The following is a 17,712-nucleotide window of genomic DNA, read 5'->3' on the forward strand; positions in this document are numbered from 1 at the left end:
CTAACTCCATCCCAAAATACTTGTCGCTTTAAGTTTTTGTTTGTAATGTCTGATCATTCGTCTTATTAAAAAAATTATGAAACTATTATTTATTTTGTTTGTAACTCGCTTTATTAAAAAATATTTTAAGTATGATTTATCATTTTTGTATTTGCACTAATTTTTCAAATAAGACAAATGGTCAAACATTGCATGTAAAAAGTCAAAGCGAACACTAATTTAGAACGAAGGTAGTAAAGAATAATGAATATATTAAGTCTTTATTGCTTCCCGAGTCAAACATGGCACCCTCAAGCAGAGAAGGGTGGACACCACACTACCACACCACAATAACTCTAACTCTATTGTTTACTTAAATATGGCACTGAGGTGGTGTTTTTTTTGTGCTGTAGATGAAGTTAAAGTGTTTTACGTAAAACGAGGTTGTACTAGCGTGTGATTAATTGAGTTTTAATTATTACAAACTTGAAAAATAGATTTATCTGATATTTTACAGCAACTTTTATATAGAAAGTTTTCGTACGAAACATACCGTTTAGCAGTTTAAAAAGCGTGCCATGAATATCTAAATTTCCATCCAACTTTTGTTGGAGAAAAGAACAAGGCCTGAGCCCCTAGTGATATGAACTGCGTGACCATATAGCAATGTTCCCAGCGCCAAGTATACAACGCTAAGGCCGTGTTGGTTTCTCCAACAACGGTTGGATTAAATTTTGGATACTCGTAGCACGTTTTTCAAAATGCTAAACGGTACGTTTCGTGCAAAAACTTTCTATATGAAAGTTGCTCTAAAATATCAGATTAATCCATTTTTCAAGTTCGTAATAATCGAAACTCAATTAACTACACATTATTACCACCTCGTTTTGCGTGAAACACTTAATCTTCATCTTCATCTTATGAGATTCAAACACCACTTAAAGAAGTTGTACTTCAGTACCAAAGATGACAACAATAAGGTTGGCATCTTTTTAATTTTTTTTTGCGAGATTCATTCTTCAAATAAGTTTTAAAGACGGCCAAATGTAAAATTTCAACCATCTATAGGTAGGGTATGTGTGTATTTACATAAACAAGACTCAACTGTCCTAATTAATACTCTTTCCGTTTCATGTTTGACTTTTTTCCTAATCAAACTTTTTTAAATTTGATCAAGTTTATAGAAAAAATGTAGTAGTATTTTCAACACAAAACAAACATACTATCAAAATATATTCAATGTTAAATTTAATGAAACTAATTTGGTGTTACAAAATGTTCTAAATTTTTCTATAAATTTGGTAGTTTGACTAGAAAAAATGTTAAGCGATTTATAATATGAAAGGAGGATTAGGCTAATTTAATGATATCTCTATTTCATCATGTCTTGTACTAAGCGCACGAGGTAGGATTTGCGTGTGATCTAAGTCTTCCTTCTCTTCTTATTAGCTCACTTGATATATCAAGTTTTTTCTACTCCCTCCGTTTTATAATGTAAGACTTTCTAGCATTGCTCATATACATATAGATGTTAATGAATTTAAACACATACTGTGTTTAAATTTATAGCATTGCTCATATACATATAGATGTTAATGTGTCATTAACATCTATATGTATATGAGCAATGCTAAAAAGTCTTACATTGTGAAACGGAGGAAGTACATGACATAGCGTTAAAATTATGGGTTGTATTTTTGGTTTAAATGTACTATCTATCTTAAAATATATCAATTTTTATACACAAATCCTAACAATGGTTCTTATTTTTGCTAGACCGGCTAAAGACCAAGCTAGCCAAATTTCATTAAGATTAGGATTATTTACAAAGAGATAGGTCCTTATCATGGTGCAGGTGAAAAAAATGGTTCTTATTTTTGCTAGACCGGCTAAAGACCAAGCTAGCCAAATTTCATGATTTTACAAAGAGATAGGTCCTTGTCACGGTGTAGGTGGAGGTGGGGAAAAAAACAAGATTAGGATAAAGAGACATCCCTCCAAACATTTTTTTTAAGAAAACATTGTGAACATATATATTGGAAATTGATCACGAGACACCAGAGTTGAAACCGCACACTTTTTACCACTATACTATCAAATGCATCTCTATGGTGCAGGTGAATCTCACTGCTGTTAGGCGTGTCTAGAGCGTCGGAGTTTTACGTAACTTTTGTAGTAAGATGTTTCTTCAGACGTATTAGTCTTCTAGTTTTGAGCAAAAAATCTCGCCTTCTAGTTGTTGAGGTGTGATACACATATAGCTGCAAAATCTCTGCGATCCTTGCCAGAGGAGTAAATGGTAAAGGGGGAGGTGTCCTGATGATGGGGGACTCTGAAATGCAGACACTTCCACAGGGAACTCCAAAACAGCAAACAATCTAACATGTTTATAGCAAACGAGCACAAAACAACACCGGTTCGTTGTTAACTCCATGACAACACTGTCTTTATCATGTGGACCAAATAAACTCCAGGAGCACATCGCACGACGCCCGTGATATCTGACGGCCTTTTCTGAAACTAAAATGTCCGGTTCTCGAAGAGATCAGGCTAGGAGCTCTGGAGCTGAAGTGGCAAGACGTGAATCAAGTAAACTGTTCTCTCTTGAGATAACTTCTGCATCATGGATTCTGTCAGAGAAGGTAAGGACAGTCACTCTTGTCACTGCCCAAGTTTAACATGTTGCTCCTTCTGAATGAAACTTCGGGCTAATCCATCTGAATTTGTTAGTAAATACTGTACAATTTACTGGTGCAAGAAGTAAGAGCTCCATGACACCCAGCTACTCTGAAGAAAATGTTCAGGTGTTCGGCAAAGTTGCATTCAGATGTTAGGCTACTCGGCTACTGTAAGTACACATGTTAGTACATTGTATGAGTCCTTGTTATATCGAGCAACTGAGCATAGGGGACAAACAAACATAACCAGATCAGGTCACTGAGCATAGGAGTCCTTGTTATATGGTGCAGGCCGGCCTGACGGACAGGTCGGGGGGCATTACACCTGTCAGTTCAAGTAAGTTGATCGCTAGTGACATGGCAGTCTTGGCAGCTTTGCATTGTGGACCAAACGCCGCCCCGCATTTTATCTGCAGCTTTTTCTCTGAAAATTGTTGATCGTACTGACGCCTTCAACAATTGTGTCCCGCGATGATTATTTTGGAGTACTCCTACATCATATTCAGACTCGTACGGCTTGATCAGCCATACATGCTGTTATCCAAATGGATTAATAACTCCTCAGAGCCATGGTCCAATGGATTAGGATATTATAGTTTAGTTTGAGACCAAAAGTTAACAACAAAAGCGAAATGAGTTTAGTCTCACTGGTTAGGTTCCTTGGATGAAAGTAGCTCCGAGTTCTAGACTTAACATGTGTGTTTGCAGTTATTACTAATTATTGTTTTAATGGTAAACAACATATCGACAGCCGTTATTGCTGCTGGATTGGCCGTAGGTCTTGCTTCTATTGGGCCTGGAGTTGGTCAAGGTACTGCTGCAGGACAAGCTGTAGAAGGTATTGCGAGACAGCCAGAAGCAGAAGGTAAAATACGCGGTACTTTATTGCTTGATAATTTCATATGGTATGCATGTGTATTGAGTGTGGTGTACTACGATAAACTGAAAGCTGTTAGTTCAGCGTAAAGTTTGGATTTTTGTTGAAATTAGAGATGATGTGACTGAAAAGTTATGTGTGTATGACAAATTGATGTGATAAAAAAGGACTGAAGTTTGGATCCAAACTTTGGATCTAAACACAGCCCTAAGCTGAGATGAAACCCAAAATTCCAAAGTCCAAAACATGAGGTGACAACCGGCAGAGATCCTCAAATTGCAGCAAGATCCACAGGATCATACTAGTTTAATTAATTACGACACGAAAGGAGGGGGCAAAAGAGAAAATGAACACGGCTCCAAACGCAAAAGCTCACAATTCACAGGGCGCGCGCCATCCTAACCGACACCATCTCCGGACACACGTACGCACACCCCCAACTAGATCAACTTCAGGCCAGCGGCGGCGACGGAGAGCACGGACACGGCGATGGCCGTGAAGACGGAGCGGCCAACGGCGGCGTTGCCGTGCGGCGACGGGGCGGCGGCTGCGTGGCCGGACGAGCCGCCGCCACCACCGGGGGCGACGGGTGCCTCGGAGCCGGAGGCCGGGGCGGGCGCCATGGAAGGGGCAGCAGAGGAGTGGCCGGAGGCGGCGACGCGGATGTCCACCTTCTGGCCGATGCCGCAGTGGTTCGGGAAGCCGCAGAGGAAGTAGTGGTGGCCCGTGGCGTTGAGGACCACCGAGTCGTTGCCCGTCGACCAGGTGGCGATCGGCTTTCTCGCGTCGCAGTTCTTGTAGTCCGCCTTGCTCACCGCCATCACGTTGTGGAACTGCTTGTTGTACGTGAACACTGCCCGGCGTTTTTTTGCAGACAAGAGAAGGCAAAATTTGGTCAGTCAACTCAGCAAAACACCAGAGTGATAAAAGGTAAATCATACTATCATGCATCAGGATGATGAAACAGATGATCATTTGCGCAAAAAAGTGATGTTTTTATTTTTTGTACTACTTTTGGTTGTTGTGGAACAAGATGAACCTAGTGCAGTTCATATCTGGAAGGATCCTACCAACCAACTCGATCACAATCACCAGATATGACACGCTTGAGAGTCACTACTAAAAGCTCTATTGTGTTCAGTTAGTTATATTTCTTAATCTATTCCACTCCTAAAAATCCACTCTCTAGTGTCTAAGTATCCTTACTAATGACTCTGACTGGTGACGACTATACTTGGTTAGATGTGATTGGTAATATCTCACATCTCTCGTCATACATAACGATAAAAACAAGGAAAATGTACGAATTACTCTCTCGAACTATCGCGGTCGACCGAATTACCCCACTAAATTATAAAACCGGATATTCTTCACCCCCAACTATGCAAATCGGATGGATTACCCCCCTCGACCCAATTCAGAGTGGTTTTATCCTACATGGCGTACGCAGTCAGCATTTTCTTTTTTAAAAAACATGGTGGGGCCCACCTGTCATATATACTCTCTCTCCTCTTCCCCTCTCTCACTCTCTCACTCTCCCTCTCTCTCGGCGAGTCTCTCTCCTCTTCCCCTCTCACTCTCCATCTCTCTTGGCGAGCAGCCGAGCACGGCACCTGGGATGCGGCGGCGGCGGCGGCGGCGGCTGCCCGTGGGATGCGGAGGCAGCGTGGGATGCGACGGCGAGGACGGCGGCACACGGTGGCCGAGACCGTGTCCTCGCCACGCCGCTGTCCACGCCGCTGTCCTCGCCGCCGCCTCCGGCTTCCGTCCGCGTGCGTGCACGCCGCCGCGCCGTGCGTGCGCGTCTCGGCCACGCCGCCGTCCTCGCCGCCGCCTCCGGCCCCCGTCCGCGTGCGTGCGTACTGCGCGCCGCCGCGCCGTGCGTACTGCGCGCCGCCGCGCCGTGCGTGCCGCCGTGCGCGGATACTGCTGCTGCGTTGTGAGTTGATTTTAGTACAAGTCGATGGTTAATCTGGGTCGTGGGATACTGGGATGCGAGGCCCCAAGCCTCTACCTGTTTCTCACTTCTGAACGAACAGGTTTCTATTAGCGAATTGTTCTGGAAGTGATTGTGAATCCATGATGCTAATTAAGATTAATTAAGATGTACTAGTAATTAACATGCACAAAGCCACAGTTTAATTGATTAATCAGCATTAGGCATGGGATTTCTCGTCGTCGTCTCGGCGGAGAAGCGAGCAAACGCGCGAGCGTTCTAGCTGGCGGCGGCCCTTGAAGTACTCCGGCGGGCCGCGGCAGGCGGCGTCGTCAGATAACCGCTGCCCCGGCGGGCACTCGCAGTTGAGGTCGACGACGCAGCCGAGGACGGGGCACTTCCCGCCGCCGACGGCCTGCGGGCTGACGACCATGGGCACGTTGAAGCCGTCCACTAGGCTGACGCTGTACGCCGCGACGTCGCCGCCGCTCGCGCCCGCCCCCTGCGCCGCCCTGCCACGCCACCGCTGCCGCCTCGCCTCCTCCGCCGCCGCGGCGCTCGCCTCGCTGCTGCCTTCGCCGTCGCTCTTTATGGAGAAGAGAGAGAGAGAGCGAGAGATTGGAAAAGAGATAGAAGAGAGACAGTGATGACATGTGGGCCCACCTATTTTTTTATAAATGAATTGCTGATTGGACTGACACGTAGGATCAAAACCGCCGTGGATAGAGCCAGAGAGGTTATTTGTCCGGTTTGCAAAGTTGGGGTGAATGATGTCCGGTTTTATGGTTTAGGGGGTAATTCGGTCGACCGCGATAGTTCAGGGGTAATTCGTACTTTTTCCTAAAAACAATAACAGCATTGGTTTGACAAAAGAAACCCATGGCACCACGCGTAACTATCTCAAAGATACTATAAATCTAGAACCACCAAAATAGAGCTAAACATGTGAAAATCCTAGAGCTAGCTACTTTGACTGATCGGATGGCATCTCTCCAGTTCAACAAATGATATGATCGCAATGCCAACTTTCCAGCTCATGGGCCAACCCAATCTGGTGTCCACATTGCAAAATGGCAGTTTGGCAACCCTATCATAATAGACCCTCTTTCTGGACGAGCTATATGCATTTGTGGTTCTTTGATTACTCTATGCTTCCAAGTTCCAAAAGATGGCATCCGTGCCGTCATCTTTTCGGCCCACCAAGGGCTACCAACCAACCATGAGATTGCTCAACAGAAAACAATGATTCAATGAGAGCGCATGCATCGGTGTGTTGGCCATATAGGGTCCAATATAATTTTGACAAGCTGTGGAACAGATAGCAACTGAGAGCATGAAATATACTCCTATAAAGTTGTGGTTGATTAGGATTTGATCATTTAATTCAATGCAAAGAACAAACATTAACTTTCTTCAGCAGAGGCAACTGAAAATAAGTGCCTTTGGTGCCCTCTTTTTTTAATCTCAGCTAAAGAACAAGTGCCTCCAAAATAGTCGGCACACATGTCTAATTGTGCAAAAGAATAAAACGCCTTTCCTTAAAGCAAGAAAAGCTATCCTTACAGGAATAATTGAGCAACAAAGTACTCACAACTCACAAGGAGCGCTAGAGCTTAAAAAGAAAAACAAGTGTTATGGCTGACAAAGTGACAAATGACTAATTTGGCCGTGCCTTCACGCTCCAACTCACACGCAGGCATACCGATCGTTGGGAGAAGGCAAAGGCTGTGTTCGCACATATGTGTTCCCAACTTGCACAGTAAACACGGAAAACAGAGCGATCCATTAGCACGCGATTAATTAAGTATTTGCTAATTTTTTTAAAAAAATAGATTAATTTGATTTTTTTAAGCAAGTTCCGTATAGAAACTTTTTTAAAAAAAACACTGTTTAGCAATTTGAAAAACGTGCGCGCGAAAAACGAAAGAGATAGATTGGGAAAAAGGGTCGCAAACACACCCAAAGTACTCATCTGGTAGTCGCGCTCTTTCCGAAACCAGCATGTTCTTTGGTGGAGAAGAAACACAAAGAAGACCAGCGCTATCTGACGTCAGGTATCCAGATAGACCTATTTGGATTCATGCCAAAATACGGAGTATCGCTTACCACACCAACCGCGTGCCTGCGTGTCGGCGCACCGCTACGCCAGAACGACAGATGCGCATGGAACACGCACACGCACCGGGTGTGGTGCGGCCGTGCAGGCCAGGCAAACACCGATCCGGCGCGCTCGGCGAAAAGGCCGGTAGCAAAAGGCCAACGGATCCCTCGGCGCCATCCACAAGCCGCCGCGCCCCACGCGCGCACCGAGGGAGAGAAGGCGACTAGCGCTGCGTCGGCAAACGCGACTAGCGCTGCAGCCCTGCGGCCAGCGGCGCGCGGCGCGTGCAGGCGGTGAGGGCCACCAGCTGATGCCGTGTGCCGTGTGCGTGCTGCACCGAAGTCCCCCCCACCACTACAGTCTACACAACACACCGGCGCACCGGAGAAAAGCGCGAGGCAACTAGGCAAGCCAGCCACGCATGTAGCCGGCCGCCAGGCCTGACACATGGCTGGCTGCCCAGCTAGGCGCGGCGGACCACTGGCTAACGGATGGTCGCGTCCTGGCGATATCCCACTACTAGGACGATATGGCACAGTCACAGGACACTGTCCCGCTGCAGTTGCACGTACCGATCTGCTCTACACGGAGTACTGATCTGCAGTCCAGCCGGACTGTGGGCGCGTTAAAGTAGGCCGAGTTTAGTTCTAAACTTTGAAATCTAAAAACGTCACATCGAATTTTTCTATACACACAAACTTTCAATTTTTACATCACATCGTTTCAATTTCAATCAAACTTTCTAATTTTAGCGTGGAATTAAACACACCCGTAGTGTATAGAGAACACAGTACCCCGTTACTGGATCGGGATCTGTCCTGCAGTTCGTACTCTGTACTCCTAGAGATTAGAGAACCTACTAGCATCACATGAGCAGAGCACTGGCTACACACACCAAATTTGTTCTGCACGCCAAGAAATCTATTTCCGGGCAGTGAATGAGATTTTCGCCGCACCGCACGCACCGCTCGTGTAGTCGTGTGTGACAGTGTGAGCACGGGTATCACACCAGCCGGCTATGCCGGCTATACGCAGTGCTGTAGTGGACGTCACTGCGTCAACCATATTCGAGGCATTTAGCGGAGGGCGACGTCGAGACAGGTGGATGACCCAACAGGACCAACACTCCAGCGCCTTCTACGCCGCACAAGACTTTGGAGTTGAATGGCGCTAATTGCTGCGAAGTGGAGCTCGGGCCCTCTTCCGGTTTCTAGACAGGTCACAAGTACTCATGATATAGCGGTGGAATACTCCCGTGTACAGTTACTTGTGTTGTGTGGCTTCCACTCGCAGGGGATCGAGCAAGAACTCCGTGAAGAGTTACTGTTAGCCAGCCGGGTGCCCGGGCAGCGGGCCGGCACCATGTGGACGCTACAGTACGTAACATGGTTACAGCGACCGGGTTTTTACTGAAGCTTTTTCTTTTCCATTCTTCTTTGTGACTGATTCGTCTGATAAAAGGCTACTAGATTTTGTCTCAACAACGAACTTGCACTTGCAGTCTTGCACATGGCAAGATTCATGTTCAAGCAACAAAACTACAAACGTGTGTCGTTCGCACTAATGTTTCTGAGGAGATAAAACGAAGGAATGCAGCAGGAGAAGCGGAGAACGCGTGAGCGAGAGGGATAAACTCGCCACGAAACGTACGTACCGACGGTGTCGCCGAGATGGAACTTCTTGGAGGCGGCCCAGGCTGTGTAGTTGGGGTTGCCCATGATGGTCCACCCGGTCTTGTCGCCCACCTCGTACACGGCCGCCGCCGCCGTCCCCGCCCACATCACCACCAACGCCGCCGCCGCCACGGCCATGGCCGACGACACCCTGCTCGCCGCCGCACCACCACCCATGACCGAGAGCGAGAGGAGTAGAGAGCGAAGTGCAGGTTAGGACAGTGGCGAGAGTGGCACAAACCGGCCGGTTAAATAAAAGCTCCGCAACTTTTCGATCCCCTCGTGGAGTCGTGGTCGTGTCTCCTCCCGAAAATGCCCCCGCGCCGCGGCCAAGCTTTCCTTTCGGCGCGTGTCATCGCCACGGTGTGTCAGTCACCGCGCGAGCGACTCGTGGGTAAATTTCTCTCGCCTTTTATCATCGCGGCGCCGACTGCGTGTGGTGTGGCGGTGTGGGGGCGTCGGCTGTTTGTTGCCGCTTGCAAGCGTTGAATCGGTTGTGCGAATGCCGAGATTGCCCTCGGGCCTCGGTTGTGATGTTGGCGCAGTATGGCCTGTAGCTGAGGCGTGATCCTTACTCCGTTGACAACGTACAGCATACGGGATCTCTCGCTCTTTGTTCCAGCAAAGATTTTTGTACTCTACTACTTTGGTTCGTCGGATCGGATTTAATGCTCGAGATATACTAATACTCCTCCTTTGGTTTTATTTTAATCGACGCTTTGGACAATGACACGCTCTACAAGATATATCTTTGACTTTATTTTTCTATTATAATATATACAATAAATAATGTATGTTTACTTTTATTATAGTGTTTTGAAAGACAAAACTATATATGTTTTTCTAGTTTCTTTATTTTTAAAGTTATTGATGGTCAAAGTTATAAAAGTTTAACCTCAACCTTATCCAAAACGTCAATTAATATAGAACCAGAGTGAGTACGTCACTAGAGCTATATTTTTTTTCCTTTTCTTTATTCGAGAGTTTACTTTTTTTTTTTTTTTGACCAGCGTCCAAACCAACTCACTCGAGTCTAACGAGTACGAGAGACCTGATCTGTGCGGTCGTGAATCCGTTTGAAACCGAGTCTGATGCTTGTCGGTGCTAAAACATTCGGCCCAACTTACTTGGGCTAACTTGAAACGGCCCATTATTGATCAGTTGGGCCCAAGCCCACGTGAGTCCCCGACAGCATAAACCCCTCTTCTCGTCCCTCTCCTCCCCAACCTCGCTTCCTTATCCACACCAATCCGCCACTCCCCTCCGCGGCAACCCCCCCGCGCTCCGCCACAGAAGCCGACGCCGACGCCGCGCGCGTACATGCCGCCGCTCCACGCCGTCTCCCCCGCGGCGGCGGCCGCCCCGCCGCGCGCGCTCTCCTCCGCCGCGCGCGTCCCGCAGCGCCCAGGTAGGCCGCCCCCCTTCCTCACTCCTGCTGCTGCTCCGCGCGAGGCTTTGGCCTTGGAACCCACTGGAGGCCGCCGAGGCATATCGCCATTCTGGAAAATGCGTGATGCCTCGTTGGTTGCTGTGGTTTGGGTTGATCGTTTCGCTGCGGTCGTAACTCGTAACCGGCTTGATGCTTCCGTTGTTTCTCCGGTTCGCAGAATAAGGTGGTTTTTGTGGCTATGAACAACGGTGATTGTATCTGTAATAGTATAGCATCTAACATTACCGAACAATCTCGTTTTGGTAGTTGGATATGCCTTTGGTTCAGGATTTCATGGCCAGATTAAGTTTAACGATATCAGCAAGACGAAATGCTTCAAACTTGGTGGGGGTTTACAGTGTGTTCCCCCCAAAGCTGCTGGGGTTTATATATTCACTTAGTAAATACTACTAAACATCAGAAAATAATTGCCACTCGTTAGCCCCTAATGATTTTGACGCATTCTTTAAAAGACTCGTTCTAATGGGGATTGTCTAGCATTCTTGTTGGCTGCCCAGAATCCAGACAACTTTGGTGGTGGGTGTTAAGGGCAATTGGGCACCCTGAGTGTCTGCCGGTGAATGAACCATCATTCTACCAATGGCTCTGCAGCAGTCGAATAAGAATTCGAGAGCATCTTCGGCGGGGCTTTGACACGGTAGTCACGCTCGTGGCATGGACAATTTGGAAAGAAAGAAATGGCCGGATATTCAATCAGCAACAAAGGACCTGGGTGGACATCGTGAAGGGAATGGCGGCAGAGGCCACGCTATGGCGTCAAGCAAACCAAACCATCCCAGCTCTAATCTTTAGGAGGGAATTTGGTAGCCAAAACAGACCGCGATACGTACACCTTTGATTTCCTGCTTGTATCCTGTCTCAGTCCCATGCTGCTTTGTATTTGACTGTAAATAACTTTTATTCCTCTTAATACAAAAATGCGCTCCTCGCGTATTCCTATATGCATGGTCTCACCAGAGGATGTGGTGCTTGACAGGTTGTGTTCCAGAACGCCCAAACATTTTAAGCTCCTCCACAAACTTCATGAGTCTCCGTGCTGGACCAATGCGCTTCTATAGCAGGCCTCTTATTCTTCAAAACTCGGACAAGAGGCAAGCTACTTTGGATTTAAATATTTATCCCACTGATCGACCCTCCACATTAAGCTTTAATAACTTGTGATTATCATGTTATCAGAGCAGTATTGAGGCATGCCACTATTGAAGAAATTGAGGCAGAAAAATCTGTCATTGAAGACCAAGCTGTAAGTGCAATTCATCTTCTCACTGAATGGGTATTTTGCCTTCCTTTTTTGTGCCTTGGGGGCTCACTAGCTGCAGATATGCATCTTCAGAGAGAAAGGATGGAAAAGGCAATTGAAACAGTCCAAAATAACTTCAATACTGTGAGGACAGGGCGGGCAAACCCAGCTATGCTTGACAGGATTGAGGTGTGAGGACTTAGCCTTGTTCCTTTTTCTGTTTGTAAGTAACTCTTGCATGATCACATCTTTTATCATTACACTCAATGCATACTATATCATTCCATACACATGCTACTGTTGTGTGCTTTTCTTAACTGAACCTATGTCTGGGCTGGTATTTATTGTGGCTGGCTAATAACAAACACAAACAAGGAATGAAACTATTGCTCAAATACCATATGCAGACTGTTTGGATAATTTGATCGCCTTCTGTAACTAAAACTAGAGCAAAGGATTTTCTTTAGGACAGAAAATTGTGAAAATTGAACATCCTATTATGCCTTATGTGTGAGAATTTTGTTACAGGTTGAGTATTATGGAACTCCAGTGAACTTGAAGAGCATCGCACAGATAAACACTCCAGATGCAACTTCTCTCCTTATTCAGCCATATGACAAATCCTCGTAAGCTGTTTATTATTCCCACTTCAGTGCTGGTATTGAGTTTTCCATCAATAGTGTTGACACAATGACACTCATGCGGTGCAGCCTCAAGCTCATTGAGAAAACAATAGTTGCTGCAAATCTGGGGGTTACACCAAGCAATGATGGAGAAGTGATTCGAGTCACTGTTCCACCATTGACTTCTGACCGCAGAAAGGTAATGCTTTAGAATTTCATCTGTGTGAATTATGTGTGGTTACTTGGTAATTCTGGGTCCATAATTCCATATGGAAAATTTTGTTTGGCAAGTTTGTACTTTGCGTTTTCTTGCCATCCAAAACATTAAGGATTAGCTGAGCAGAGCTGTATTGTTCCTGAGAATAAAAAATAAATGCCTTATGTTCATTGAAGTTACAGTATTTTGAACTTCAAAACTTTGCATTCAAACCCACATAGACACCTAATTTGTGTTTACAAGTATGTTAACATAAACAAGGCTGATGTTCTATACAAAATAAGGTCTCTAAAATGTATGAGATCACCAGGTATCACCTTTACTGATGTGGGAGTATTTGTCTTGCCTCAAACAAGAAAAGTAGAAATTGCTTTGGACATGCTATGCACAAAAGACTAGGGTATTTCATAAAAGACCTTTATGATGGATTATCCAGTAAGCTGTGATATTATTGAATTGTATTTGATGAATTGATGTACAACTTTCTTCTATCTTCCATAAACACAATTGTTATTTAGTATACAACCATAGCGATCAATCTACACCATTAAATCTAAACCTACCATGATCGACAGCATAAATTTTTCTATTTTCCCCGATAAATGTGTTTATTTCTAGGACTTGAGAGCCCCCTTTTGCCTTCTCTTAGTACTAATATAATACATGTAGTTGGTTGAATTGCGGTCTGCTATAGCTTTCAAACAGGTTCAATAATATTCATAGATGTTTTCCATTGATTATAAAATTCCTGCCACTTTCTTATCCATCTTAGATTCAATCTGTTTTGGCAGGAACTGGCAAAAACTGTTGCTAAATTAGCTGAAGAAGGCAAGGTACTCTTAAGCTTCACCTTTCACTGTTTTTTACTGAAACATTCTTTTTACATTTTTATTGTGATTTAATGTTTTTATGCCTCAATTTTCCAGCCTATTATTTTTCTTGTGCACCCTTACTAGTATGATTAGTACAGCACTTTAGCGGTCTGATTGACTCTGCTAACCTGCATTTGGCATGGTGCTGGTACTGCTTGTATGGAGTAATGTAGTGCGAACAATAGTCGATGTACTGTAGCATCTGGCCAGGGAAGACATGAGGAAGACTTCGTCTTCTTCAGCAGGAATATCTATTTCCCTAATTGATTAAATTACCTTCCTAGTTTAAGGATTTGCTATCTTGCATCTGCCAGTTCAGAAAGCCCTCTTTTTTGTAATAATGGCATTGTGATCGTTTTCATTAAGCAAGATATAATCTATAAACAGCTAGTTCCATATATTTCCCCTGTACTAATCTAACAGCCTCATTTCTTCCTTGGCGAGTAAAGTGCCCTGCCAGCGCCAGCAGCAAGATGATGGCGGGTGGCCTGCCCTCATTAGTTATTACTCTGCACATAACAGCCATATTAGTTTAGTAATACTGAATGAATGTATATCTGAATTTTTTTTATGATGCATCAGATGACCAGATACTTAGCACTTCTTCAAGTCCATTTCTGCTGCATCTTCTATGTGTATTAGTTAGGAAGGTGGAGCATAGTATGAGCTGTAGTGGAAGAGGCTTTCACAAAAATTGTTTGCCATGCACCCTTTGCTCTTGGTGCTGCACAAATTTCAGGAGTACCATATGATTGTTGCTTTGTTGGTTATTTATCCAATTTCTTCAAAAGGCTGAAGCACATTGATAGTTTTCAGAAGATGCTTTTACTTTATAGAAAATGTGCTTGCTTCTTTTTTGACGCCTATGTGCTGGCTTCTCATTGTTGAGTAGCTTATACACACAAATTTTCACTGACTGATAACATATTCATCTCCTTGTGGATTCTATGTAATATCGATTATTAATATGACTAACTTCTTTTATAGGTTGCTATAAGGAACATAAGAAGAGATGCCATCAAAGCTTACGATAAGCTTGAGAAGGTTCACCCTCTCAGTTAATAATACTATTTTGTGGGTGCTATTGTACCTCGCTTTTTTGCAGTGAAATTAACTGCTTTCACATGCTTACATAGGAAAAGAAACTTTCTGAAGATAACGTGAAGGATTTGTCCGCTGATCTACAAGTAAGGATTCCTTGCCTTTCCTTCACGTGGTTTAGTGAGGTTCCCATGTCCTTTCGGAATCTCATCTATTAGATACAGGTATGCAACATGAACTGACATCGTGTACAAATTATGCAGAAAGTTACAGACGAGTACATGAAAAAGATCGAAGCTATCCAAAAGCAGAAGGAACAGGTAATTTGGCCCTTTCATTGGTCTTTCTTCAGACAAGATATTCCTTCATGTTGGACACAATTGCATGCCCCAAGGATAAATGGCTTGTCTGAAACTAGTATCAGCATTGCTATCCTGTAATCCTTTAATCCTCCAGAACCATAGGAATTGACTCGGGCTTGTTTGATATTTTCATTTTCAGGAACTCATGAAAATTTAGACACCAGGTTTTAATCTTGAAACTGGTGAGTTCATCTTCCTGCGAAGTAGATGAAGCCGAAGAAAACAATGTCCTCAGCTAACACGGTGAATTATGCGGTCACAGATTTCTTGAGCCTTTTCCATCTTTCTGATGGCCGGCATTTTGCCGGATGCATCTTTTTGGGCTGGAGTGCAATTTCAGACAATGTTGCCGTGTCCTTCATTTTCATTTTTGTAATTATTGTGTGTACTCCGTGTAAAAGTAGGTCTTGACCTTATCCTTGTTCTACCGCTACATTGTCAATATTCCTCACGTGAATTAAAATGCTACAGTTGTGAATTTATCGCCACGCACTCTGAAGCATCAACTACTGGTGCCATATTGCCAGTTAATCTCCATGTTCAGTGGATCTCAGTTTTGTCAGCAGTCACCGACATCTGGACCTTCGCACATTACTCTATGTCATCGCACGGACTGACGGACAATAGCAAAAAGGCCATTTTTCTTTCTTAAACACGCATGCCTTCATTTACACGCGCGTACTGTACACTCATAAATTCATTCCTATCAGCACACAGTATATTTCTCTAAGCACATACTAGTATGAAAACTGAGCCGATATGTTGAGTTGATGAAGTTATTACTATAAACGTTTCACATCATCTACTATTGAGAAAAATAATTAGAAAAATCGTGAAGTTTTGAACTCAAGGTTTTCTCAATGGATACCTTTGAAAATTGTTTCAACCTCTAACCAAAACAGCCAAGAAATATATCACTGAAAATTAATACCCATCCACATAAATATGAAGGGCGCCCCAATTAGAATCAAAGGAAATAAAACATAAATAGAGAAATTTCTCGTAATAAGATCAGTTATAAATAAGAGCACATGTGTTAAGGTCTAGAACTTGAAGCTGGAGGGGTAGAATCATTCGTAAGAAACTTTTTTTAAGTAAAGTGCATGGTTAGCACCTAAACTTGTTCATCTGTGTTACTTTTAACTAGAGTAGTTACCTAAACTCCCAAAATGTATTTTTACATCACCAAACTTGTTAAGTGTGTCATTCTGGTCCAAAATAACCACAACACCTTCGGGATCTTACATAGCGCTGACATCGTATGCCACATGACATTTATTATTATTATTATTATTATTATTATTATTATTATTATTATTCCTTTCTCTTCTCTTCTTCCTTCCTTCCTGTTTGTATGGCAAAAGAAAGGAGTAGGTAGAGGAGAAGGAAAAAAATAAAAAAAATGTGGTTGAAATATCCAGGTAATATGCCACGTTAGCGCTATCGTCACCACGTAGGATCCTAGAGGTGTCGTGGCAATTTGGAATTGGATTGACATTCTTTAACAAAATCACAAACCTAAAAATATATTGAGAGTTAAAAAACTTAGATAACGCATGAAATAAATTTAGGAACTGGTCGTACACTTTTTTATTATTATTTTTGAAAAACCTCGGTGAGTGAGGTTAGATCAGTTTTTTTTAGTTTATTCGAAGATTATAGATGAGTTAATGCGCCTGTAAACCTCAGATGTGGTTGGAAAGGATGTTTTGTTTTGACACGACCAGGAACCAACCGGCTAAACCCGGTCGAGGCCTCCCATAGGCCAATAGTCCGATCCACTACACAGCGTGTGTCACTGCAGCACCGGTGTCGAGTCGACACGTTTCACGCCGACAACGACCAGCCTGCGATAATTACGGACACCGATGCCGCTCCTGCAGTACGCTGGGGGCCCCTCTGACCCCGCTGGATACCCTGCTAGAGTGGGCAGGTCACTGGGCCCACGGCCCACCACCAGGTGGGCCTGGGAGCAGAGCAAGTGGGCCCCAGCAGGTTACAGTACTCCACGGAGTGATTGTAACTGTACCCAGCACTAGATGGATTAGGGGATGATGGTGAGTGATAATTATAGGAGGTGAGGTCAGAATAGATGAGATGATAGTAGTAGGTGTGAGGTTAGCAACTGTTCTGTTCTTGGTCACTACTGTAGTACTAATCCATCAGTTATTACAGTATCATGAGAACAATGCATGATGTCTCTGTCCAAATTGTCTTTTTCTTTTAAACGAGAGGGCCGCATTACTGTTTATCCAGGATCTAAAATATCAAAGCAACAATGAAATCGAGCAGATTACATGAACTTTCATCTTTTTTTAAAAAAAATGATCCTTTTTAGAAATTCCTTTTTATAGATAGGTTCTCAACGTCAGTTTTATTGGCTCTAACCTCTCTAGTACATCTCAACTGTTAGGGTGTGAGCGTTAGCATCATTAGCGCCGAGAAGTTAGGCCTCGAGCCCATTCTTGAAATTAGCTTTTTCATCAGCAATCCAATTAGACAAAAAAAAAAAAAAAGATCATCGGGACAAGGAGCAAAACATTTGCGGATTGCGGCATGCAAACCAAGCAATCTAACAACCCAGCAGTAACGAAACTCGTGCAAGAAAAAACCCAAAGCCAAAGGCAAGACCTGGATGGAAGCAGCAACTTCCATCTTCAGCC

General features: G+C 44.1%; 2 protein-coding genes across 2 annotated transcripts; one reads left to right on the plus strand and one right to left on the minus strand.

The window, feature by feature from the left end:
• Positions 1-3,781: 3,781 nt before the first annotated feature.
• Positions 3,782-9,481, minus strand: LOC127779843 (mavicyanin-like). Its single transcript, XM_052306758.1, has 2 exons — positions 9,226-9,481; positions 3,782-4,387 (listed from the first exon to the last, which is right to left on the minus strand). Exons 1-2 carry the CDS (start codon positions 9,419-9,421, stop codon positions 3,975-3,977), a joined length of 609 nt encoding a protein of 202 aa, XP_052162718.1. The 5' UTR covers positions 9,422-9,481; the 3' UTR covers positions 3,782-3,974.
• A 994-nt stretch (positions 9,482-10,475) lies between these two features.
• On the plus strand, positions 10,476-15,537 carry LOC127780683 (ribosome-recycling factor, chloroplastic). The gene is made up of 11 exons (XM_052307629.1): positions 10,476-10,652; positions 11,671-11,785; positions 11,871-11,937; positions 12,028-12,123; positions 12,463-12,560; positions 12,645-12,756; positions 13,566-13,607; positions 14,634-14,690; positions 14,783-14,833; positions 14,951-15,007; positions 15,189-15,537. The coding sequence occupies exons 1-11, from the start codon at positions 10,565-10,567 to the stop codon at positions 15,204-15,206; spliced, it is 801 nt and encodes a 266-aa protein (XP_052163589.1). The 5' UTR covers positions 10,476-10,564; the 3' UTR covers positions 15,207-15,537.
• Positions 15,538-17,712: the final 2,175 nt, after the last annotated feature.

Source organism: Oryza glaberrima, chromosome 7 (assembly GCF_000147395.1).
Source record: "Oryza glaberrima chromosome 7, OglaRS2, whole genome shotgun sequence".
NCBI lineage: Eukaryota > Viridiplantae > Streptophyta > Magnoliopsida > Poales > Poaceae > Oryza > Oryza glaberrima.